This window comes from Choloepus didactylus, chromosome 2 (genome assembly GCF_015220235.1).
Source record: "Choloepus didactylus isolate mChoDid1 chromosome 2, mChoDid1.pri, whole genome shotgun sequence".
NCBI classification, from domain to species: Eukaryota; Metazoa; Chordata; class Mammalia; order Pilosa; family Megalonychidae; genus Choloepus; species Choloepus didactylus.
The window spans coordinates 231,146,743-231,171,263 of record NC_051308.1 but is presented as its reverse complement, the minus strand read 5'-3'; the positions used below and the strand labels follow the sequence as shown (position 1 = coordinate 231,171,263).

The following is a 24,521-nucleotide window of genomic DNA, read 5'->3' as shown; positions in this document are numbered from 1 at the left end:
CACTAGGAAGGCTATAATTTTGTTTTAATGGAAAATAAGGGATGGTAAGGTTGTGAAGGAATTAGAACCCTCATACATTATTTGCAGAATGTAAAATGGTGCAGCCACGGTGCAAAACAGTGTGCAAATTCCTCAAAAAGTTCAATATACAATTAGCAGATGATCCAGCAATTTCACTGCTCTGAAAGCATCACTGATCAGCATTTGGTATTAATCCCTTGGCACCAGGGAGGATCACCCCTGGGAGTCATGTCCCATGTGTGGGAGGGGATGGGGGAAGGAGGAGTAAGTTTATTTGCAGAGTTTGGCTCAGAGAAGGGCCACCTTTGAGCAACAAGGATGTCTTCGGGGATATCTCTTAGGCATTAATTATAATTAGGCTTAGTTTTGTCATTACAAAAATAAGTTTTATAAGTGCAAGCTTTAAAATCAAGGGTTTGCAGTGTAAGGGTGGATGAGTAGAAAAATGGGGGCAGGGCCTAAATGAAGATTGGGGTGAGATGGGGGGATGATTTGGGTGTTCTTTTTTACTTTTGTTTTTTATTCTTATTTTTATTCTTTCTGGGGTAAGAAAATGTTCAAAAATGGATTGGGGTGATTGTACACATGGATGGTTGTATGGTATGTGAATATACCTCAATAAAACTGAATTTTTTTAAAAAATTAGGGGTTTGGCTCAGTTGCAGGTAGCTGTTATTCTGGAGATGAGGCATTGTAGTGACTGTAAAATTAAAAGAATTAGCAAGGTTTGAAGTATGTTACGAAACTAGTTTCCCCAAGATATAAGATTTAGCCAGTGAAATAAATGCCCATGGATGTGGCCAACAACTGTGGCACTTCTGTGGTTTCTAAATTAGCCCAGCAATTTGACAATTTGCCTTGATCAGCAGCTTTTTGGATGACTGGGAAAAAGGACAATGAATGGCAAAGGACCAGGAAGAGAGGGTAAGGGCGAGAATGAGGGATGTAAAAGGGTAGGATTCATTGCAGGAGGGGCAGAGAAGGACTGGGGTACAAAGAAGGGGTGAGGGACAAATAAAAGTGCAAATAAAAGAGCTAGCAGGATAATAATGAAGATTATAGCAGCATTATGGAGTTCAATTCAATCTGATGAAAATCAGGCCTGAATTATTCATAATGTTCAGTCTGTATCGGATGCCATCTACTTCTGATCCTTGGTAATTTTGAGCTTTAGCTTCCCAGTAGGAATGGATTTCCAGGCAGGGCTGGGACCCTTCTTTAAATGAGCAATACGAATCCAAGAATCAATGCCTTCTAATTAAGCTGCACATGGGTTAGTTAAAAGCACATAATAGGGTCCTTTCCGGTGTGGCTATGGTGCATCTTTGTGGAGGTGTCTTTTCCAAAATACAAATCTGCCAGGCTGAAGATCGTGGTTCTGAGTATCTTCATCTCCTGGGAGCGTGCTGTAAAAGGTTGTTCTATCAAGGTTTCATTTTTCTTTAAGGTTTCTTCTTTTAATTCTTGATAGTAGGTTTGCATACTTCCTCTTATGAGGCAGGGTTCATATATCCCAAAGTTTATTTCCATAGGTCTCCTTGTTATAATTTTAAATGGGAATAACTTATGATTTCCAAAATGAGTAGATTTTAGATTTAATAAGGCTATAGGTAAGGTTTTTGGCCATGGTAGAATGAGGGATTCCATGAATTTAGCTAATTGAGTTTTAAATTATATCATTTTTTCTTTCTGTTAAGCTTAAGAATTGCGGGGGTTATAGACCCAATGAAAAATATTCCAAAATATGCCAATTTTGCATATGGTTTTCATACTTTGTCCTGAAAAGTGGGTTCCTCAGTCATTGTGAAGTTCTGAGGGAATTTCCCAATTTGGAATTTTATTTTTCCTAATGATACAGTAGCTTGTCTACAGGGAAAGGCTTAGAGAGAGAAAGTCTATATTTGAACAACAAAAGAGGTTCTCTGGAGGTGACGCTTAGGCATAATTATAGGAGGGCTTAGCCTCTCCTTTACAACCATAAGTTTCGCAACAGCAAGCCTCAAGATTGAGGGCTTGACTTATAGTACAATACAGAGGGTTCCTAATTTCACATAGCACATGTTATGTCCACGATAATCCACCCATATTTCACATTATCATCACTTAGTTGTATAATCCTCAGCGCTCTTCATTTTAAACAATTCTCATGATACAAAATACCCCGTAGCTCTTTTCAGCCCTTAATTATGTGTCCCCAATATTTGTGTGGTACTAGTAAGATATTCCTGTTATATAGTCCCTAGTATGCAATAGGTAGTTTTTTCCCATAAACCATTCTGTTGTCAACTCTCTATACCACTGTCACACCTTAGAAGTATATCGGGCAAGCACCTAGCCATATTTGTACTGCTGATCTGTGGGATACATGCCTTTAAACAACCCCTTTCAATCCTGTTCGCCTTCAATGCAGCTCTGATACTTGTAATACCATTAACAATTGTCACCGCTATCCATTTCCACACCTTTGAATTCACCATCATTAACATATCTGAACATATTAGATTATCATTCCCCCTTCACTAGCTTCTGTCTATCACTAAGTCCCCAATATTCCACATTGTAAGGCATTGATTTTACATTGCTCAGGGAGTTCATAGTACTGGTAACATATAATAGCTCTCTTTTTGTGTCTGACTTATTTCACTCAGCTTTATATCTTCAAGGTTCAGGATCTTGTTCCTTCTTACTGCTGTGTAATATTCCATCGTATGTCTATACCACATTTTATTTATCCACTCATCTGGTGAAGGACACTTAGATTGTTTCCATCTCTTGGCAGTTGTGAACAATGCTGCTATGAACATCAGTGTACAAATGTCTGTTCGTGTCACTGCTTTCATATCTTCTGGGTATATACCGAGAAGTGGAATTGCCAGATCGTAGGGTAATTCGATATCTAGTTTTCTGAGGAACCACCAGACTGTCTTCCAAGCGTCTGTACCATTATACATTCCAACCAGCAATGATTAAGAGCTCCAATTTCTCCACATCCTCTCCAGCATTTATTTTTTCCTCCTTGTTTAATGGCAGCCATTCTAATTGGTGTGAGATGGTAATCTCATTGTGATTTTGATTTGCATTTCCCTAATAGCTAGTGAAGATGAATATTTTTTCATGTGTTTTTTTGCCATTTGTATTTCCTCTTTGGAAAAATGCCTTTTCATGTCTTTTGCCAATTTTATAAGTAGGCTGTTTGTACTATTGTTGTTGAGTTGTAGGATTTCTTTACATGTGAGGGTATCAGTCTCTTATCAGGTACATGGTTTCCAAATACTTTCTCCCACTGAGTTGGCTGCTTCTTCACCTTTTTGACAAAGTCTTTTGAGGCACAGAAGGTTTTGATTTTGAGTTTTCATTTATCTGTTTTTTCTTTTGTTGCTTGTGCTTTGGGTATAAGGTCTAAGAAATTACCTTCTATTACTAGGATTTGAAGATGTTTCCCTATATTATCTGCTAAGAGTTTTACTGTGCTGTCTTTTATATTAAGGTCTTTAATCCACTTTGAGTTAATTTTTGTATAGGGTGTGATGTAGGGGGTCCTCTATTGTTCTTTTGGTTATGGATATCCAGTTCTCCCAGCCCAATTTGTTGAAGAAACTGTTCTGTCCCAGTTCAGTAGATTTGGGAGCCTTATAAAAAATATCAGTTGACCATACATCTGGGGGTCTATTTCTGAATTCTCAGTTTGATTTCATTGATCAATATGTCTATCTTTGTGCCAATACCATGGCACTGTGGCTTTATAATAGGCTTCAAAGCCTGGAAGTGTAAGACCTCCCACTTCGTTCTTCTTTTTTAGGATGTTTTTGGCAGTTTGAGGCCCCTTTCCCTTCCAAATAAATTTGATAACTAGCTTTTCCAAGTCTGCAAAGTAGGTTGTTGGAATTTTGATTGGAATTGAACAGAATCTGTAGATCAGTGGGTAGAATTGACATCTTAATGACATTTAGCCTTCCTATACATGAGCACAAAATATCTTTCCACCTTTTTAGGTCCTTTTCTATTTCTTTTAGTAAAGTTTTGTAATTTTCTGTGTAGAGGTTTTTCACATCCTTGTTAAGTTTATTCCCAGGTATTTGATTATTTTAGTTGCTATTGTGAATGGAATTTTTTTTTGATTGCCTCTTCAATTAGGTCATTACTAGTATATAGGAATATTAGTGACTTACGTGTATTAATCTCGTATCCCACCACTCTGCTGAATTTGTTTATTAGCTCAAGTAGCTTTGTTGTCGATTTCTCAGGCTTTTCCAAATATAGGATCATATCATCTGCAAATAATGACAGTTTTACTTCCTCCTTTCCAATTTGGATACCTATTTCTTTGTCTTGGTGAATTGCTCAGGCTAGAACTTCTAGCACAATGTTGAATAATAAAGGTGACCGTGGGCATCCTCGTCTCTTAGTGGGGAGGCTTTCAGTCTCTTATTGTTGAATACTATGCTGGCTGTGGGTTTTTCATATATGCCCTTTATCATATTGAGGAAGGTTCCTTCAATTCCTATCTTTTGAAGTGTTTTTATCAAAAAGGGATGCTGAATTTTGTCAAATGCTTTTTCAGTATCTATCAAGATGGTCATTTGATTTTTCCATTTGATTCATTAATGTTTTGTATTACATTGATTTTCTTATGTTGAACTACCCTTGCATGCCAGGAATGAACCCCACTTTGTCATGGTGTATAATTCTTTTAATGTGTCTTTGGATTCAATTTGTATTTTGTTGAGAATTTTTGCATCCATATTCATTAGGGAGGTTGGCCTATAGTTTTCCTTTTTTTTTGTAGTATCTTTATCTGGTTTTGGTATCAGAGTGATATTAACTTCATAAAATGAGTAAGGTACTGTTGCTTTTTCTTCAATTTTTTGAAAGAGTTTGAGCAGTAATTGTGTCAATTCTTTTTGGAAAGTTTGGTAAAATTCCCCTGTGAAGCCATGTGGCCCTGGGCTTTTATTTGTAGGTGGACTTTTGATGACTGATTGGATCTCTTTGCTAATGATTAGTTTGTTAAGGTCTTCTATTCCTTCTTGGGCCAGTCTAGGTTGTTCATGTGTTTCCAGGAAATTGTCCATTTCCTCTGAATTGTCTAGCTTGTTGGCATACAGTTGTTCACAGTACCCTATTAGGATTTTTTTTCTTTATTCCTTTGGGATCCATAGTAATTATCCTGCTCTCATTTCTGATTCTGTTTATTTGGGACTTCTGTCTTTTTGTCTTTGTCAGTCTAGCTAAGGGTCTGTTAAACTTGTTGATCTTCTCGAAGCAACTTTTGGTTTTATTTATTCTCTCTATTGTTTTGGGTTTTTTGTTGTTGTTGTTGTTCTCCAGCTCCTTTATTCCTGCTTTATTCTTTGTTTTTTTTCTTTTCTTCTACTTGCTTTAGGAATAGTTTGCTGATCATTCTCTAGCCTCTTCAGTTGTTCAGTTATGTCTTTGATTTTAGCTCCTTCTTGCTCTTTGATGTATGCATTTAGAGGTATAAATTTCCTTCTCAGCACCGTCTTTGCTGCATCCCATAGATTTTGATATGTTTGTTCTCATTTTCGTTCGTCCCTAGATACAGTGATACCTTGGTACTCGACTGCTTTGAAACTCATTGAATTTGATACTTGACCCATTTTGACACAAAGATTTTGTCCCAGTACTCATCGTTTGTTTGGTACTCGATGTGCAAGCTAGAACTTGTCAGTGTTGGTTGCCTTGTGACTTGCTACCCTTTCCAGCTGAAACCAAGGGTCACGCTTTAGTCACGCAGTAGCTCTTGCCCTGTGTACAGCCCCTTGTGGTCTTATCTTAGCTTCTAGGGTCATTTTGTGTATTTTTTTCTCTTTTTTTCTCATCATGGGTCCTAAGAAAATAAGCAGTGATACTGCTGAGGAACATCGTGAATAGCTCAGCCCTGAGGAGCTACAGGAACTGCAGAAGGAGCAGCAACAAGAGGTGGCTGAAGAGATTTCTTCAGGTGAGGAGGAGATAAGAGGATGTCCCCAGGTCCTTGGTAATAGAAATGTGTGCAAAATGGGCAGAAATTCAAAACTTTGTGGAGAATTACCGTCCGGACAAAGCTCTGATAATCAGAAATGTGAATTTATTGAATGAATAAACAGTTTCACATATTTGAGGGATTCTGAAAAGAAGACAGAAGCAGCCCTCATTGGATAAGTTTTTAGTGAAGGTGACAAAGAGTGTATCAGAGCTTGTGGTGCAAGTTGGAAAAAAGGCAGAAAAGAGAAAGAATACGTGAAGTGCACGTGCCCAATATTCTTTTAGGGAGGGATTCTACTTACAAGCAACACTCCATGTAACCTCTTCTCCTCACACTCTCTTCCCACAACATTTCAAACAAAATCAAACAAAGGAGTGAGAAAACAGGTAACCTAAAAGAACTACATTGCCCCCAACAAGTTCCTACCATTCCCCAAGAAAATTAACAAACCATAGTCATTCCTGAGCATTCCCATAACATTAAGATTATCCTCGATCTTAATTAGATTATCATTCCCCTCCACTAGTTGCTGTCTATCTTCCAGGTCACCTGCATTCTACCATATGAAATGTTTATTTTACATTTTCCACAGAGTACACATTAGTGGTAACATACAATATCTCTCTTTTTGGGCCTGGCTTATTTCACTCAGCCTTATGTGGAGAGTGACTTCTGTTTCCTGGTTGATCTTATTTGTAGTGTTTCTATCCATTATCGAAGGTGAGAGGGTGAAGTCTTCTCTTTGCCTGCATGATCTGCACCACCCCCGCCCCCCATCCTCCACGTGCATTTTTATTTCAAAGTGTGTCTTGTGTGGACACTACACAATCGGGGAGTATACAACTCTGGTCTGGTCATTTCTGCCTTGGGTTCATGTTGTTTAATCCATTAGGTCATGGACTCTTCTCAGTACAAGTAAAGTGAAGTTTTTATTTTATTTTATTTTATTTTATTTAATCTAAGTATTTATTAATTTTTATGTTTATTTCTCATGTAAAGTAATGATATACAACCATATCTTTTTTACATATTGCCTTAAAAATGCGCATCGTCTTTGGTTTGGGAACACATTAAATTTATTTACATTATGCCATCGTTTTTGGTACTCATTGCGTCTCCTGGAACCAATTAACAATGAGTACCAAGGTACCACTGTATTTACCTATTTCTCTTGCAATTTTTTCTTTGACCCACTGGTTGTTTAGGAGCGTGTTGTTTAACCTCCATATATTTGTGAAAGAGCTGGTTCTTTGGTGGTTGTTGATTTCAGTTTGCATTCCATTATGGTCAGAGAATGTGCTTTGAATAATTGCAATCTTTTTAAATTTATTAAGGCTTGTTTTGTGCCCCAGCATATGAACTAACCTGTAGAACATTCCATGAGTACTAGAGAAGAATGTATATCTTGGTACTTTGGGATGTAATGAGGTACATATGTGTGTGTATGTGTGTCTGTTAAGTCTAATCCATGTATCATATTGTCTAGGTTCTCAATTTCCTTACTGGTCCTCTGTCTAGTTGTTCTATCTATAGAAGAGAATGGTGCATTTATATCTCCCACTATTATAGACGTGCCTATTGCTCCCTTCAGTTTATCCAATGTTTGTCCTATGCACTTTGGAGTTCCTTGATTGGGTGCATAAACATTTATGATTGTTATTTCTTCTTAGTGAATTGTCCCTTTTATTAATATATAGTGTCCTTCTTTGTCTCTTATGACATCTTTGCATTTGAAGTCTATTTTGGGAAGGGGACGATGGCAGTGACTGAGGAGGAGCCAAAGTGCAAAAAGCTGAAGATGGAGGCACTGCGAGCGTTGAATGAAAATACTCTTTTAGGAATGGGAAATCCTCTTCTGGATATCTCTGCTGTACTGGACAATGATTTCCTTGGTAAGTATTCTCTGAAACCAAATGACCAAATCTTGGCTGAAGAAAAACACAAGGAACTATTTGATGAACTTGTAAAAAAAATTCAAAGTTGAATATCATGCTGGTGGCTCAGTGGATGATTCAGCAACCACACAAAGCAGCAACACAATTTGGATGCATTGGAATTTATAAATTTGGGGAGATCCTGAAGTGAAAAGCTGCTGAAGCCCATGTGGATGTTCATTACTATCAGCAGAAGGAGCAGCCAACAGGAACCTGTGCTACATGCATCACTGGTGACAACAGATCCCTTGTAGCTAATCTTGCTGCTGCCAATTGTTATAAAAAGGAAAAACATCTTGATCTGGAGAAGAACTGGATGTTTGTAGAGTAAGCAAGAGTTTGTTAGATAGCAGGCTTTTTTCTTACAGTTTCCCCAGAATCAGTATTAAAAGTGGCTCACCATGCTTCTGAAAACAACAGAATTTTCACTTTGAATCTGTCTGCACCATTTATTAGCCAGTTCTACAAGGAGCCATTGATGGAAGTTATGCCTTATGTTGACATACTTTTTGGAAATGAGACGGAAGCTAACTCTTGTGCTAGAGAGCAAGGCTTTGAGACTGAAGACATTAAAGAGATAGCCAGAAGGACACAAACCTTGCCAAAGGTGAACTTGAAGAGGCAGCGGATTATAATCTTCACCCAAGGGAAAGATGACACCATAATGGCTACAGAAAAAGAAGTCAACACTTTTCCTGTCTTGGATCAAGACCAGAAGGAAATTATTAACACCAATGGAGTTGAAGATGCATTTGTTGGAGGTTTTCTGTCTCAGCTGGTCTCTGAAAACCCCTGCATGAATGCATCCGTGCTGGCCACTGTGCAGCAAGCATATAATTAGGAGAACTGGCTGCATCTTCCCTGAGAAGCTCGACTTCCACTGATGGAAAAGCAGGAAACCCAAACCCAAGAGTACAAACACTGCCCCGAATGCTTCCTGAGAATTCCTGTATTAATAAAGAAGAAAATCATTTGCCATCTTTTCCCACTATAATAATATTCATTCTTAATTTAGAGGGTACGGTAATGCATGGTAGAATTTTTATTTTCTCAACAACCTTAAAAAATTATGCATTTTCCCCATAGTTTGATAGTGCCACTTAAATGTCAGTTAAACAGTTACAAAACATTTCAATAGAAATTTTTATTTCATTTTTAATTACTTGGTAAATTCCTGTGTATTCAGCAAATTGATCAGTTTTTTACATTTCTGCTTTGAATAAAGATGCAGTTTAATAATATAAGTCTTTTTTTTTTCGCTTAAAAAATTTCTATTTCAAAATGCATTTAAAAGTCCAACAATTTTTTAAGTATAGATTATGACTCTCAAACTCATTCCCAGTTGATGGTAGCATACACATTAGAGAGGGAAGCTAAAGGCAAGAAGGCACCAAAGGAAAGAGAAGATTGTATCCAAAGAACAGATATGAAGCTGAATGATGCTGAAGATCAGGGAGAACAGGAAATCTGGGAGTGCCCCCCCACCTTTCTACCCTATGCTGTTAACCCTTCAGATCTGGTAAAACCCTTAGGTTATGGACCTACTTAAAGTAACAAGATTAGCAATTTTTGGAGCAGCTAGTTTGACTGGAACTGAGAATAAATAGGGAGTGTATCTCTATGGCCAATCGTAGACCCTGAAAAACTGCAGGAAATATACTGGCATTTGGAAAAATTAGAACCTCAGTCATTGTAGGTGGAGACAAACTGGGTAGACAATGGAATTAGAATGGATCCGTTCCCATGTTCTTTACCCCCACTAAAAAAGAACAGGATGTTTCTTATTACAAAGCTAACGAAAGACCCTAGCCTTCTTGTCTCAGAGTAGGCAGGAGCTCATTTGTCTTGTTCTGCCTTCCCAATCACCCTGTAAGAAGAGGCCAGAACAAAGAACACCTGAGAAAACGGAAGGTGCCTAAAGACCCTATTCCGTATTGCTTTCTCACCTAAAGCAGACTCTTCAGCCAGGTGGGAAGTGGGACCTGGTCTTCAGACAAAACTCACTGAGTTTTATCTGTGTCTGGTTCTAGGACTTGGGCACAGAAATATAGCTTAAAATTTGGGGAGGAAAAGCTGGGGTGTCTCTAGCACTAGTGCTTTCCTCTCCATCTCCCCTAATCCCACCATACACCCCCACCCCCAACCCATCGTGTCTCCACTGTAAGAACCCCTCCTCCAGACAGCAAGAATGAAGAAGCATGGTACATGACCATCAGAGACATGAACCCACGCAAGCACATGCAAAAAAAGAATTGTTTGGAGATATGTGCAGCTCTTACCAACCCTGCTTTACAAGGGATCCTAGTTCATGCTCAGCCTTAGGATGAATAATGGGATGGAAGTGGGGGTGGGGGGTAGAAATCACATAAGAGAAAAAATCTTGATTCTAGAACTGTGGTTCTCAACTAGGGGAGATTTTGTCCCCTAAGGGACATTTGGCAATATCTAGAAACTTTTTGCTGTCACAACTAGGGTGGGCCAGGTATGCTACTAAACATCCTGCAATGCACAGGACAGCCCCTGTGCCAGTTTGAATATATTGTGTCCCCCAAATGCCGTTATCTTTGATGTAATCTTGTGTGGGTAGACTTACCAGTGTTGATTAGATTGTAATTCTTTGCATGTTTCTTTGGAATGTGCCCCACCCAACTGTGGGTGATAACTCTGGTTGGATAATTTCCATGGAGGTGTTGCTCCGCCCACTCAGGGTGAGTCTAAGTTGATCAGTGGAGCCATATAAATGAGCTGACATAACAGAAGGAACTCAGTGCGGCTGTGAGTGATGTTCTGAGGAGGAGCTACAGCCAAGAGGGACACTTTGAAGAAAGCTCAGGAGCTGCAGATGAGAGACAGTTTGAAGATGGCCACTGAAAGCAGACTCTTGCGCCAGAGAAGCTGAGAGAGCACAAATATCCCAAGTGCAACTAAGAGTGACATTTTTGAGGAACTGCGGCCTAGAGAGGAACATCCTAGGAGAAAGCCATTTTGAAAGCAGAACTTTGGAGCAGACGCCAGCCACGTGCCTTCCCAGCTAATAGAGGTTTTCCAGACACCATTGGCCATCCTCCAGTGAAGGTACCCGATTGCTGATGTGTTACCTTGGACACTTTATGGCCTTAAGACTGTAACTGTGTAACCAAAATAAACCCCCTTTTATAAAAGCTGATTCATCTCTGGTATTTTGCATTCCGGCAGCACTAGCAAACTAGAACAGCCCCCCACTACAAAAAAATTATACAGCCCCAAATGTCACAAGTGCCTCGATCAGGAAACCTTGCTCTAGAGCCTCTCTGCTCCTCTGCTGTGGGGATCTTTAGGCCCCTAAATTCACAGGTGCTTGTTTCCAACATGCTTATCTCTTTATCTTTCCCATCCTCAATGGTCAGGTAGTCCTCCCTGAGATATAACTCCTAGTTTTGCTACATTCTGGGTTTTTCTCCAGACTCCTTTTCTTCTCTTCACCTGGGCCAGCAGAGAGGTTGGCAGAGGGCAGGCCAGATCCCCAGGACTTAAATGGGTGAAAGGAGTTGTCATCAGGAAAAGATCCACCTCTTAACTCTTATTCAAGGGGAAACAATAAGGATCCTAACAGGAATGGGGTTAAGGGCAGAGGTAGTAGTAAGATGGAAGTAATTAAGAGAACTCATCTTAAATTAATCTTTTAATTAATTAATTAAAAAAGAAAAAGTTACTGGGTGTTGTAGTTTGCTAATGCTGCCAGAATGCAAAACACCAGAAATGGATTGGCTTTTATAAAAGGGGGTTTATTTGGTTACACAGTTACAGTCTTAAGGCCATAAAGTGTCCAAGGTAACACATCAGCAATCGGGTACCTTCACTGGAGGATGGCCAATGACGTCCAGAAAACCTCTGTTAGCTGAGAAGGCAGTGTTTGCAGTGGCTGGCATCTGCTGCAAAGTTCTGGTTTCAAAATGGCTTTCTCCCAGGACGTTCCTCTCTAGGCTGCAGTTCCTCAAAAATGTCACTCTTAGTTGCTCTTGGGGCGTTTTTCCTCTCACAGCTTCTCCAGAGCAAAAGTCTCCTTTCAACAGCTGTCTTCAAACTGTCCCATCATCTGCAGCTCCTCTCTCAGTTCCTGTGCATTCTTCAGAGTGTCCCTCTTGGCTGTAGCTCCCCTTCAAAATGTCACTCACAGCTGCACTGAGTTCCCTCTGCCCGTCAGCTCATTTATATAGCTCCACTGATCAAGGCCCACCCTGAATGGGTGGGGCCACACTTCCATGGAAATATCTCATCAGAGTTATCACCTACAGTTGGGTGGGGTGTATTTCCATGCAAACAACCTAATCCGAACGTTCCAACTTAATCCCCACCAATACGTCCTCCACCCCACAGAACTGCATCAAAGAAGATGGCTTTTTCTGGGGGACATAATACACTCAAACCAGCACACTGGGGAACTAGTAATGCTACAGAAACATAGGGTTATAGGCCTAACTAAAGAAAGATCCTGGTACTGGCAGAGAGATATTGAGGGGATATGAGCATAAGGTCTGCAATCCAAAGAGAAAGAGTGGACTCGGCAGTAGTCACTCAATCCCTGCCTGAAATCTGCTTCAGTTCATTTCAGGAGGGGAGAGGGGAAGAGCAGAGAAGGGCAAGGAGGCAGGGAGCTTCTCAGCAAAGCCACCTTCAGCTTTGGTAAGCTCACCCACCTACCCCATTTAAGAGTTTCAGTTTAAGAGTTTAAAAACAGCTGGCACCCAGGCCATCATTCAGGAGACCAGAACTCATTCCAGGTTTCCAGAGAACTCCTTTTTCAGATCTGGGGGTGTCCAGGGCTTCAGCTGAGCTCCTCTGGCCAACCATAGTCACTTGGTCAGTCCTGCTGCCTCAAACCCCATCTCCAGAAGGGGCTATAGCCAGAGGGAATAGAGGGAGTCCAGCCCCCAAGCCTTTTGAGGCACTGTTAGGCAGATAGAGGAAAGAGGGGCTGTGGGTCAATGGTTCTAGGCAGGGTTTAGTGGGGATAGCATCTCTTCTGGACTGGACAGAGTAGGGATTGCAAGACAGTAGAACCATTCCTATTGGAGCAATAAGCCCCTAGAATTGCTCCACGGCCTGTCCCGATTTCCCTTGGATCTCGTCTGCTCCTGAACTGCACCTGTCATGGCAAGTCCATCTCCAGCACCCATCTTCCCAGAGCCAGTGTGAGTCAGGTGGACGAAGTTCATTGGTTCCCCAATCATGATCTGGTCAATCCGTCTCCTCTTCTTCTTTGGCTGGGGTTTCTCTACCACGCAGCAGCCCAGTTTGTGCCAAAATTCACCCATGTTCCCTGGTGGTTCTGGTTTCACTCCTCTGCCTGAGGCCCCAAAGGGCTCTTGCTCTGGTGCCTTGATGCCTCTCCTCACTGCCCCCAGGTATGACAACACCCTGGTATTATTCAGCTGGATGGGTCTAGAGAAAGTGGAGTCCCTGGAACCCTTGGCTGATCAGAGAAGGCTGCCATCTCAGAACCTGAGAGACTAACAGGGCCAGAGTGCAGGGTGGAACAGGCAGGCACAGGGTTATATCTTCCTCAGGTTTGGAACCCTGCTCTTCTCGGACATCAAGGCGTCTGTCTACAGTTGGTGGGGGAACTCTCACTCAGTGCCTGCCAGCGTGGGGTTCCCAGGTCCGCTCCCCTACGCAGTGGGGGAAGCCGAGAACGGTCCAGCAGAGGTGGGGCTGGCAGAGGGCTATAATAATCTTTTTAAAAGTAATTAATCTTTGACTTTTTATAAAATATTTTAATTTGGGAGTATATACATATGTGTGTATACATATATATATACAAATGTACATATGTATACCACATATATACATGATAAATGGTCAGATAAGGTACAAAAACATTTATCTTGCCAAGCTATGCCAAATAATCTCTTCAGTGTGCACTCAAACATATAATAAACTTTGGATAATTGATTTGCCAAATTTTAAGTTGTATTACAATATTTAAATCATAATCTTATAACTTACTTATGGTACTCTGTAACTTGATACAAATAAAAAATAAAAGCATGTCATATAGGCCTTCTTAGTGTTTTCATCCTGTGCCTAATGCTCAACAAACTAAGAAAGAATCATTTAATACCAGGGCCTGCAATAAGTTTCTAATTTGCTGATGGGGTAGGATAGAACAACATAATTCACTGAAAATAACTTCATGGTATTGGAGATCAATAAGTCACCTAATATGTGTTTTAAGGAAGACAAAACAGAATAATAGAATCTCTGGAATCAGACTTAACTAGCTTTATATGACTTTGGGCAATCTTTAAAATGAGACTATGTACAAGGTCATTGCCATAATTTGAGAAAAAAAAACAAGTATGAAATTCTTGGTACAATGCCTGGCACATAGGTGCTTAATAAGAGCAGCTATTTTTATCACTATGATTATTGTTGTTGAAGAAGAAAAAAGTTAATATTCATAAAGTTGAATTTGCACCATGGAAAGGGTTTGCTGTTTTGTTTTGTTTTGTTTTGTTTTATAGTTAGATAAACTTAAGGTCTCCTATGCTTGCTTGTCTTTTTTTTTTAATTGAGATATAATTCATATATCATTAAACTTAACTGGTTCTTTTATAGTATAGAATTCATTGGTTTTTATTTGCAAAATTGTGCAACCATCCAATCTACTTTCTATGGATTTGCTTACTCTGGAAATTTCATATAAATGGAATCATAAAATGTCTGTGACAGACTTCTTTCATTTAGCATAAAGTTTCCAAGGTTTACCCATGTAGTAACATGCACCAGTACTTCATTATTTTTATGGCCAAATAATATTCCATTGCATAGATATATCACATCCATTGTATAGATACATAACATATAGATACATCACATATCTACACATCAGTTGATAGACATTTGGTTTGTTTCCACTTTTTGGCTATTATGAATAAATATTAGTGTACAAGTTTTTGTATGGAAAAAAATAAAGTCTATTTTGTCTGATATTAGTATAGCTACCCCTGCTTTCTTTTGATTGCAGCTTGCATAGAGTATTTTTTTCCATCCTTTCACTTTCAGTCTTCTTGTGTGGCATGGTCCAAGGTGAGTCTTTGGTAAACAGCATATTGATGGGTCATACTTTTTAATCCATTCTACCAGTCTGTATCTTTTAACTGGAGAATTTAATCCATTCATATTCAAAGCTATTACTCTGAAGGGAGATCTTGAACCAGCCATTTAATCCTTCAGTTTTTAGTTGTCAGATCTATTTTTTCCCCATTCTCTCTTGTTTTCCTTTTAGTTACCCTTACTAATAATCTTCAGTTCTGTGCCCTTCTCCAGACCTCTGTCTGTTTTCTTTTTTTCTCAGCCAGTAGACCTCCCTTTAGTATTTCTTGTAGGGCAGGTCTCTTGTAAATAAATTCTCTCTGCATTTGTTTGTGAAATTTTTAAACTCTCCCTCAATTTTGGAGGACAGCTGTGCTGGGTAAAGAATTCTTGCCTGGCAATTTTTCTCTTTCAGAGTCTTAAATATGTCATGCCCCTGCATTTTCACTTCCATGTTCCCACTGAGTAGCCGTACTTAGTCTTATGTTGTTTCCCTTGTATGTGGTGAGTTGCTTCTCTTCCTGCTTTCAGAAGTTTCTCCTTCTCTTCAACATTTGATAGTCTAATCAGTATATGTCTCGGAGTAGGTTTATTTGGATTTCTTTTATTTGGAGTTCGTTGGGCATCTTTGATTTGCATATTTGTGTCATTTAAAAGAGTTGGGAAGTTTTCCACATCTATGTCTTGAAACAGTCTTCATAGCCCTTTACTCTTCTCCTTCTGGGACACCAATGATTCTTATATTTATGTACTTCATGTTGTCCATCATTTCCCTGAGATCCATTTCAGATTTTTTTATTTTTTTCACCATTTCTTCTTTTGTGCATTAGCATTCTTTTGCTCTGTCTTCTAATTCACCTATTCTTTCTTCTGCCTTTTCAAATTTGTTGTGTGTCTCTAGTATATATTTTTTTCATTTTAACAAAAATATATTTAATAGCCAATTTTTTGTAACTGATTTTTATCATATTTTTATTGTAGAATATAACATATATACATAAAAGTGATAACTTTCCAAGTACAATTTAACAAATAGCTAGAGAGCAAATTTCAAAGAATATTATAGTTTGTAGTATATTTTTAATTTGATCAGCAGTATCTTTTATTTCCATAAGATCTGCTATTTTTTATTTACTGTTTCAAATTCTTCTTTATGCTCTTCCAGAGTCTTCTTGACATCCTTTATGTCTATAGCCATCTTGTTGAAATTGTTTTGGAGATTTGTTTGTACTTCTTTAATTGCTTCAAATTTTGTATCTTCTCTGGCTTTTTAATTTGTCTGTTTGGCTTATCCATATATTCTAGATTCTTCAAGTGCTTTACGATTTTCTGTTAGATTTGGGGAATTTGCTTATCTTGGTAAGATTATTTTGGGAAATGCAGGATATTTGGAATTTATATATAATTTGGCAGAGCTACAGCTTGCTAGGGTGCAGTTTCCTATCCTACCAGCAGGTGGTGCTCTTGAGCCACCTTTTACTCTCAAGACAGCTTTCCCCAAAATTCTCCTGTGTACTGGGAGGAATCCAAACCAGGTGCAGATCCAATCACTACAGCAGGCCTCAGTGTACACTGGGGCTGCCTGCCCTGGGGGTGCAATGTGGGCTCTATGCAGTTTGGCAGGGAGTCCACTTAAGGTTCCCCTCCAGCTCAAACACACCCTGCTCCCTGCCTGCCATGTGCCCGCAAGCCTCTGGGATGTGGGAGGGGTTCCTGACGCTGCCGTATGGTGCCCTCTCTGATACCTGCTTCTTACCTGTGCACACCCCAGACTTCCAAGGGGAGAGAGTAAATGCTGCCTCCCGGGTTCCCTTGCAGGAGCTCCCAGCCACGTAGCTGTGGAGGACCACCTCCTCTGCTAACTGCCAAGGGTGGGGGGCAACAGGAGTGGAGAGCCGCTGCTCACTCCCTCGCCTGGTGGCCATCTCATCACTACGAGACCCGGAGATGGTCTCAGCTGAACAATTCACCCCGTCCGTCGAGGCGCAACCTCTCCATGTTTTTGTCCATGTCCCCACCACATACTGTAGGGGTCCCTCTGTGGCTGGTCACACCCCAAAACCGTGGTCCCAGGCATCCTCCGGCTCCTCTCTAGTTTCTTTCACAGAGGACAAGACTGCTCTGCCTCACCCACTCCACCATCTTCCCAGAAGTCCTCCTAGCTGGGGTTCCTTATAAAGCTATTCCAGGGAGTAACAATTAGTCAGTTAAAGCTATGCAATCTTGGGGAGCTTTTTCAGAAATAGTAGGAAGTAAAAATCGCAGATTAAAGTTATGACAAGGAACAAAAAGACCTAGGAAGGGGAATGTAAAAAAATTTCATAAGAAGTTAATCTGTAGGTAGAGAAGGCTTCAACACAATGAAGGACATAAATTGTTCAGGGAGGTCCCATAATTAAATCTTTAATTGATCCTAAATGTTTTGCTGTCATAGCAATGGACCTCATGCAAGGGGGAGTACCCCATTGCTGACTGCAATATCCTACGGGAATATGTGTTTTCTATGCTTTTGTGCAAAGGAAACAAAAGTATTCACCTCTCATTCCTGGACAAGGAGAACAAAGATTTTGGCATGACCTTCACCAGCAGTCATGTGAATTAATCAGTAAAAGTCTCAGTATCCAGACGTATAAGTCTAAATGATAAGATTGAATTCTTTTGCAAAACCCCCCCTGGGTCTTCAGTAGGATTTGGGGAATTTTATCACCATAGAAGCGGAGTTAGGCTAAGCTGGGGCCTAGAAGGGGAGGGCACAAGAGGTTTAAGGAGGGTTAAAACAGTTAGAGTCAGGAGATCTGGATAATTTTTCAAGCTTGATAATGTACTTAGGTAAGTCTTTGTTCACTTTTGTTAATTTAGTATTGGCTTCTAAAAAAGAGGCAATTTTAGAATTATTTATATGTTTGGAAGCTTCCAAATACCAACTAAAATAAGTATCTCATTCATGTTGCTTAGAGTTAGAGCCTCCATTTTCTAGTTGAGCATGCAAATATACCGATTTAGGCATATCAAAAGATCCTCAATGTAGTCAATATACTTTAAGATTTTCCCTAGAGTGCCAGCTCCAGTGGGGTAAAATTTTACACGAGGCAGGACCAAATTTTTGAACAAGAATAGAGCTGGTGTGCCAGCTGTTGGTGCACCATTAGATTTCCTAGATGGGCTGGACCCCATTCTTTCAGTGAGCCCTGGTTGTGAGCAATCCTAGGGCCTAAGCCTGAGAGGAACTGTTGGGGTTTGGGGAAAGTGTGATGCTTTATGGTGTGCCTTATAAGGGATATTGTTTTCCCAGGTGCACAGCCTGTGCTCTAGTTGTCTGACGTTGACCAGGTGTCCCTAGTTGCTCAGAAATTGTCTTAAAGGCAGCAGGGACCTTGTGTTGATCTAGCCTAGCTGGGACCACCTTCTTTTCATGGGAGTTTCATTCTGCAGAAGCTGAGGCTTCTCATCAGAGGGTGGTGGCACTCTGATAGTGTTTAAATGCCCATTCTATGCCCACCAAATTAATTATTTGATTGCTCACAGTCAGAACAGAGGTCAAAGTGATTGTAAGGGAGGGGTCCCTCCACTGCAAAGAACTCATTGCCAAAGTGGGAAATTCTAAAGTCCTATTTGAATACTCACTAGACAAGGAAATTTTCCTTGTGTATCAAAAAGGGCAAACACAAAAGGATTTCTGCCACAAGCCCAAACCAAAAGAACTAAAGTTCAAAATAACCCTTTACCAGAAGACACCCAAAGAAAGACTAGAACCTCAACCCAAAATAGGAAGGTCTGGAGCCAAGAGTGCTCACCAACAGGAACCTGGGCCTATTGGGGAGAAGACAGAGCTCAATGAACTCTTGCCATGTACTCAATGAACTGAGTACCAGGCTCAAATCCAAGGGCAGCTCTGGAGTCAGGGTGCTGGTCACTTCGGATCCCACTTCTGACACCATATGATGTCAACCTAAAAGTAGCAAACTAAGCTGCAAGGCAACAAACGCATAGATATGGGGTCTTAGATGTGTATCTTAGAGAGCACAGATTCAGGTAGCAGCCCAAATTGCATCCCTGTTGGTATTTCCAGGCCAGGGTTTTTAAAGGAAAAGAAGATTTGACAAGTTGTTTGTGGTGGGTGGATATTCAGGGTACTCTAAATGTCCTTCCATAAATAGTTAACTGAGTTCTTTATCTTGTGGCTTGTTTAGGGGAGGGGGTCCTTCCTGGTGTTAGGGTTTGTTTACTTTTTTTTTTTTGTATTTAAAGTCATTTATTTATTTTTTTTTATTGAGGTTGTTCACATACAGTACAATTATCCAAAGATCCAAACTGTACAATCAATTGCCCATGGTATCATCATACAGCTATGCATCCATCATCACAATTATTTTTTTTCAACAGTTAGAACATTTTCATCACTCCAGAAAAGAAATAAAGACCAAAAAAGGAGACTCAAATCCTCCCATACCCCTAACCACCCTCCCTCCATTACTGATTCATAGTTTTGGTATAGTACATTTGTTACTGTTGATGAAAGAATGTTAAAATACTATTAACCATAGGATATAGTTTGCAATAGGTATATGTTTTTTCCTGTATGCCCCTCTATTATTAACTTCTAGTTATAGTGTCATACATTTGTTCTAGTTCATGAGAGAGGTTTCTAATATTTGTCCACCACAAAGTTCACTGTTTTATACATTCCCATCTTTTCTATGAGTTTACATATTATAATTAGTTCATATCAGTAAGACCCTGCAATATTTGTCCTTATGTGTCTGTCTTATTTCACTCAATATAGTGCCCTCAAGGTTTCTTCAACAACCCATTTTTTTAAAGATGGTTTTGTTCACACACCATACATTCCATCCTAAGTAAACAATCGTTGGTTCCCTGTGTAGTCATGTATTTATGTACTCAGCACCATCGCCACCATCTATATAAGGACATCTCCATTTTTTCCACAAAGAAGGAGGAGGAGTCAAAGAAGTTAGAGGGACAAAAGAAAGAGAGGAGAAAACAAAAAGCATGACAGCTAGAAAGCAACAAAAGGAAAGGTAGCATTAAACTAAAGTAGAGTAAAGAGTCAGACAATATCACGAAGGCCAGGAGTCCCACACCCTCCCCTACCCTCCCCCCATATGCATTTAGCTTTGGTATATTGCCTTTGTTATAGTAAAGAAAGCATAATGCAATGTTTCTGTTAATTATAGTCTCTAGTTTGCATTGATTGTATTTTCCCCCAACCCCACCCTATTTTTAACACCTTGCAGTGTTGACATTCATTTGTTCTACCTCATGTAAAAACATATTTGTACCTTTTATCACAATCATTGAGCACCCTAGGTTTCAATGAGTTTTACATTCCCAGTCTTTATCTTTTGTCTTTCATTCTGGTGTCCCACATGGTCCTAACCTTCCTCTTTTCAACCATGCTTACAGTCATCTTTGTTCAGTGTACTTACATTGCTGTGCTACTATCTCCCAAAATTGTTTTCCAAACCTCTCACTCCTGTCTTTTCCTTTCTTTCTGCAGTGCTTCCTTTAGTGCTTCCTGTAGAGCAGGTATCTTGTTCACAAACTCTGTCATTGTCTATTTGTCAGAGAATAGTTTAAGCTCTCCCTCATATTTTAAGGACAGTTTCACCAGATATAGGATTCTTGGTTGTTTGTTTTTCTCTTTCAGTATCTTAAATATATCACCCCTCTTTCTTCTTGCCTCCACGGTTTCTATTGAGAAATCCACACATAGTCTTATCAAGCTTCCTTTGTATGTGATGGATAGCTTTTCTCTTGCTGCTTTCAGGATTCTCTCTTTGTCTTTGATGTTTGATAATCTGATTATTAAGTGTCTTGGCATAGGCCTATTCAGATCTATTCTGTTTGGGGTATGCTGTGCTTCTTGGATCTGTAATTTTATGTCTTTCATAAGACATGGGAAATTTTCATTGACTATTTCCTCTATTATTTCTTCTACCCCTTTTCCCTTCTCTTCTCCTTCTGAGACACCAGTAACACATACATTCCTGCATTTTGTTTTGTCCTTAAGTTCACAGAGATGTTGCTCATATTTTTCCATTCTTTTCTCTATCTGTTCTTTTGTGTGTAGGCTTTCAGGTGCCTTGTTCTCCAGTTCCTGAGTGTTTCCTTCTGCCTCTTGAGATCTGCTGTTGTGTGTTTCCATTGTGTCTTTCATCTCTTGTGTTGTGCCTTTCATTTCCATAGATTCTGCCAGTTGTTTTTTCAAACTTTCGATTTCTACCTTATGTATGCCTAGTGTTTTCATTATATGCTTCATCTGTTTTGCCACATCTTTCCTAAACTTTTTGAATTGATTTAGTATTAGTTGTTTAAATTCCTGTATCTCAGTTGAAGTGTAAGTTTGTTCCCCTGACTGGGCCATAACTTCATTTTTCTTAGTGTAGGTTGTAGTTTTCTGTTGTCTAAGCATCTGATTTCCTTGGTTACCCCAACCAGGTTTTCCCAGACCAGAATGAGCTCAGGTCTTGGAAGGAGGCAATAGTTTCAGGTCTCCCTGAGGGTGTCTTAGAAGATTGGTACACCCTGTGAGGCCTCAAGTCACTGTGCTTTTATGCCTGGCAGGTGGCGCCTGTCAGCCTGTAGCTCCAGACTGGTGTAAGGAAGTGTGTCCTGTGGCTGTTTTCCTCCAGGCTCTGGGATCTGGTTCCGAATAGAAGGTGAATAGTAGAGCTTGACACCACCTTCTTCCTGTCAGGGAAGATACACCACTAGGGAGAGGTCATTTACATTTGAATAGTCTCTGCCTTTGCTATCTCCACCCTTGTCTGGGTCAGAGCACTGGGAACTGAAAATGGCTAAGGCTTTCTCCAGTGAGCTAAAAAAAGGGACAGAAAGCCCCCTTCAGGGCCAGTCCTTGGCCACCCTCCGGCTCTCTGAGGTTAGTCATCACCAGAAGCCTCTGTCTGCTTGTTGGGGATTCATATCTTGTATTGAGCAGTCTACATCTGTTAATTAAAAACCCAGTTGGAGCTCAGCTGAGCTATATCCACTTGCTCAAAGAGTGCTGCTCTCTAGCACCAGGAGGCTTTGCAGTTCAGGCCATGGGGGGAAGGGGCTCCTGGCTTGGATCCACAGGTTTTACTTACAGACTTTATGCTGCGATCTTGGGCATTCCTCCCAGTTCAGGTTGGTGTATGATGAGTGGACAGTCACATTTGTCTCCCAGTAGTTATTTCAGATTATTTACTAGTTGTTCCTGGTTGTTTATTAGTTGTTCCAGGGGGACAAACTAGCTTCCACTCCTCTCTATGCCGCCATCTTCTTCTATCTGGTGTTAGGGATTTGAAGAAGGCTGTTGCTTGAGGCTTTGTGTACTTTGGCACTTTGTGATATCTGAGTGAGATCTGCATAAGCCTAACCAGAATGACCTCTCAACTCCATTTTAAATCTCTTAGCCATAGTAACATTATTTTGTTTTATTACTTTTAACACTTCCTCCTTTTGATCCTTCTCTGAAAGCATTGCTGATCAACATTTGGTATATATTAGCCACTGCAAATTTTGGGTGAATAGTCTTTTTTCCAGGGGCAGGACAATACTTCCTTGCTCAGCTATGCTGAGACTCAACCCTTGTTATAGGTCTAGAAACAACCAAGAGAAGCTGAGGCAGATCTTGGGGAAGACAAGCTTTATGTTGAGAGTCATCTCCCTCATGTGAGGCCTGTAGGCAAGGGGAGGCTGCTCTCTGGCAAGATAGACAGAGGTACTTCTGCTGGCCCAAAGGAATTGGAAAATCTGAGGAGTTCCGGTTTTCAAGAACCTCCACCTAAATGCACTCCCTTCCCTGTCGGGGCATTGACGTTAGCCTCAGAGACTGATGGGACTGTGAACCGAGCCTCCTGGGTAACTTGCCACTCCTGCCATCAGATAGGAGGACTGGTTTTCAGGCTGCAGGAAAAGGGTTTCTTTAAATGCTGCCCTGGAGGTCTCTGGTGCTCATACAAAGCCCTGAGAGTTAGCTGACCTTCCCTTTGCTTCTTCAGGGCTCATCCAACTGCACAATCCTTACAAATAACATTGTTCTCATGCTTTGCAAAGGCTAGAGCTGTAAAATAAGCCAGTATATCTTCTATCTACCCCCATCCCAGTCCACCACTGGTCAAAGTTTTTGTAATTGTGGTATTAAAGTACATCAGGGGTTTTCACCACCAGAATTGGGGTGCTTGTTGTCATCTGGCCAGTGAGTGATCCAAATTCAGAATCTTTACGGAGGAATCTGCTTTTTACAGCCACTGCTGTGATCAGTGGGCTTTTATGGGTTAACAGTCCCTAACATAAGGATTTCTATGAAGGATTTGTTTTTTGGGGAGATTTTATCCTAGTGTAGTAGCAGCATTTTAAATGTAATCCTAAAACTGTAAGCAAGCTGAGAATGTGAGCTCTTAGTCTCACAGGGGAGCAATACACAAATGTAAATTTTGCACCAGATATGAATAAGCGTTCATCTATCACCCCAGACTTGGAGGCACCATGCCCAGGTGTCACAGAGGATATAAATTCTGAAGGAAGTAGTTAACAGAAAAGGAACTACTGAAGTTCTCCAACCCCTGTTACCTGTTACCCAAGATGATTCTTTCTTTGTCTCTAACATGTATAAAAGCAATTGAAAAATCACTAAGGGGAGGCAGATTTGGAAAGTTTCCCCTGCCCTCCTGCCAGCATAAATAAACCTCTTTTTCCTCCTCAGCCCATTCGGTTTGTCTGTACATTAAGCCACGCTGAGAGACGAACACAGATTTGGGGGAATCTACACTAGGAAGCATCAGTAAGGGAATTTGGAAGTGAGACAGAGAAAGGAAGAAAGCAGATTAGGGAGTGTGAAGCATCAGATGCCTGCTGGGGCCATGGAGCTGATTCCACTGGGAACCTCTGAGGACTATACAGAACACTCCACAGAGCAACTGAAGGAGCATCAGCGCTCAGCCATGATTTGTTGAGAGAAGATTCCAGGACATAAACTCCCTAGCCCTTCCCGCATGACACGCATGAGGTTCGAGCACACTTCTATTGCTGGAAAAAGCCCACAGGCTGAATCCAGATAATTTCAGTAGGAGGACACCAGTGTGTGTGAGTGCTGAGGGGATGTGGTAGAAGGTGCTGCACTCATATTGAAGCTCATTTATATGGTGACCTTACTCATGGGGGTGGGGGAGGTGGGCAATGGGAAGTTATCTATTACTCATAGGTCTTAGATCCCCTGGGATCATCTCATGAGGGGGACATCAACACAGATATACAACTTCACAACAATTGTCTCACAAGGGTGCAGAAGGATAATGGGATTATCCTGATGCTACAAAGTCACATTTCACACACACCATTACCTGCAAGCATCTGGGCTTCACGTCCATCTCTGTTCCAACATTAGAATGGTAAGAATAATCCAGATCATACACTAAGTTCATGGTCTCTATTTTCATCCATTTTGATGGAAAGATCCATAAAGTTCTTAAGTCTAGGGGTTGATGCCCCAACAAGCCCAA

At 40.4% G+C, this 24,521-nt stretch overlaps 1 protein-coding gene and 1 pseudogene across 1 annotated transcript; one reads left to right on the top strand and one right to left on the bottom strand.

Annotated features, from left to right (window-relative positions):
* The first annotated feature begins 5,595 nt into the window (after positions 1 to 5,595).
* On the top strand, positions 5,596 to 8,921 carry LOC119520660 (annotated as a pseudogene).
* A 4,000-nt stretch (positions 8,922 to 12,921) lies between these two features.
* On the bottom strand, positions 12,922 to 13,374 carry LOC119520652 (CDC42 small effector protein 1-like). Its single transcript, XM_037818662.1, has one exon. It carries the CDS (start codon positions 13,233 to 13,235, stop codon positions 12,987 to 12,989), a length of 249 nt encoding a protein of 82 aa, XP_037674590.1. The 5' UTR covers positions 13,236 to 13,374; the 3' UTR covers positions 12,922 to 12,986.
* Positions 13,375 to 24,521: the final 11,147 nt, after the last annotated feature.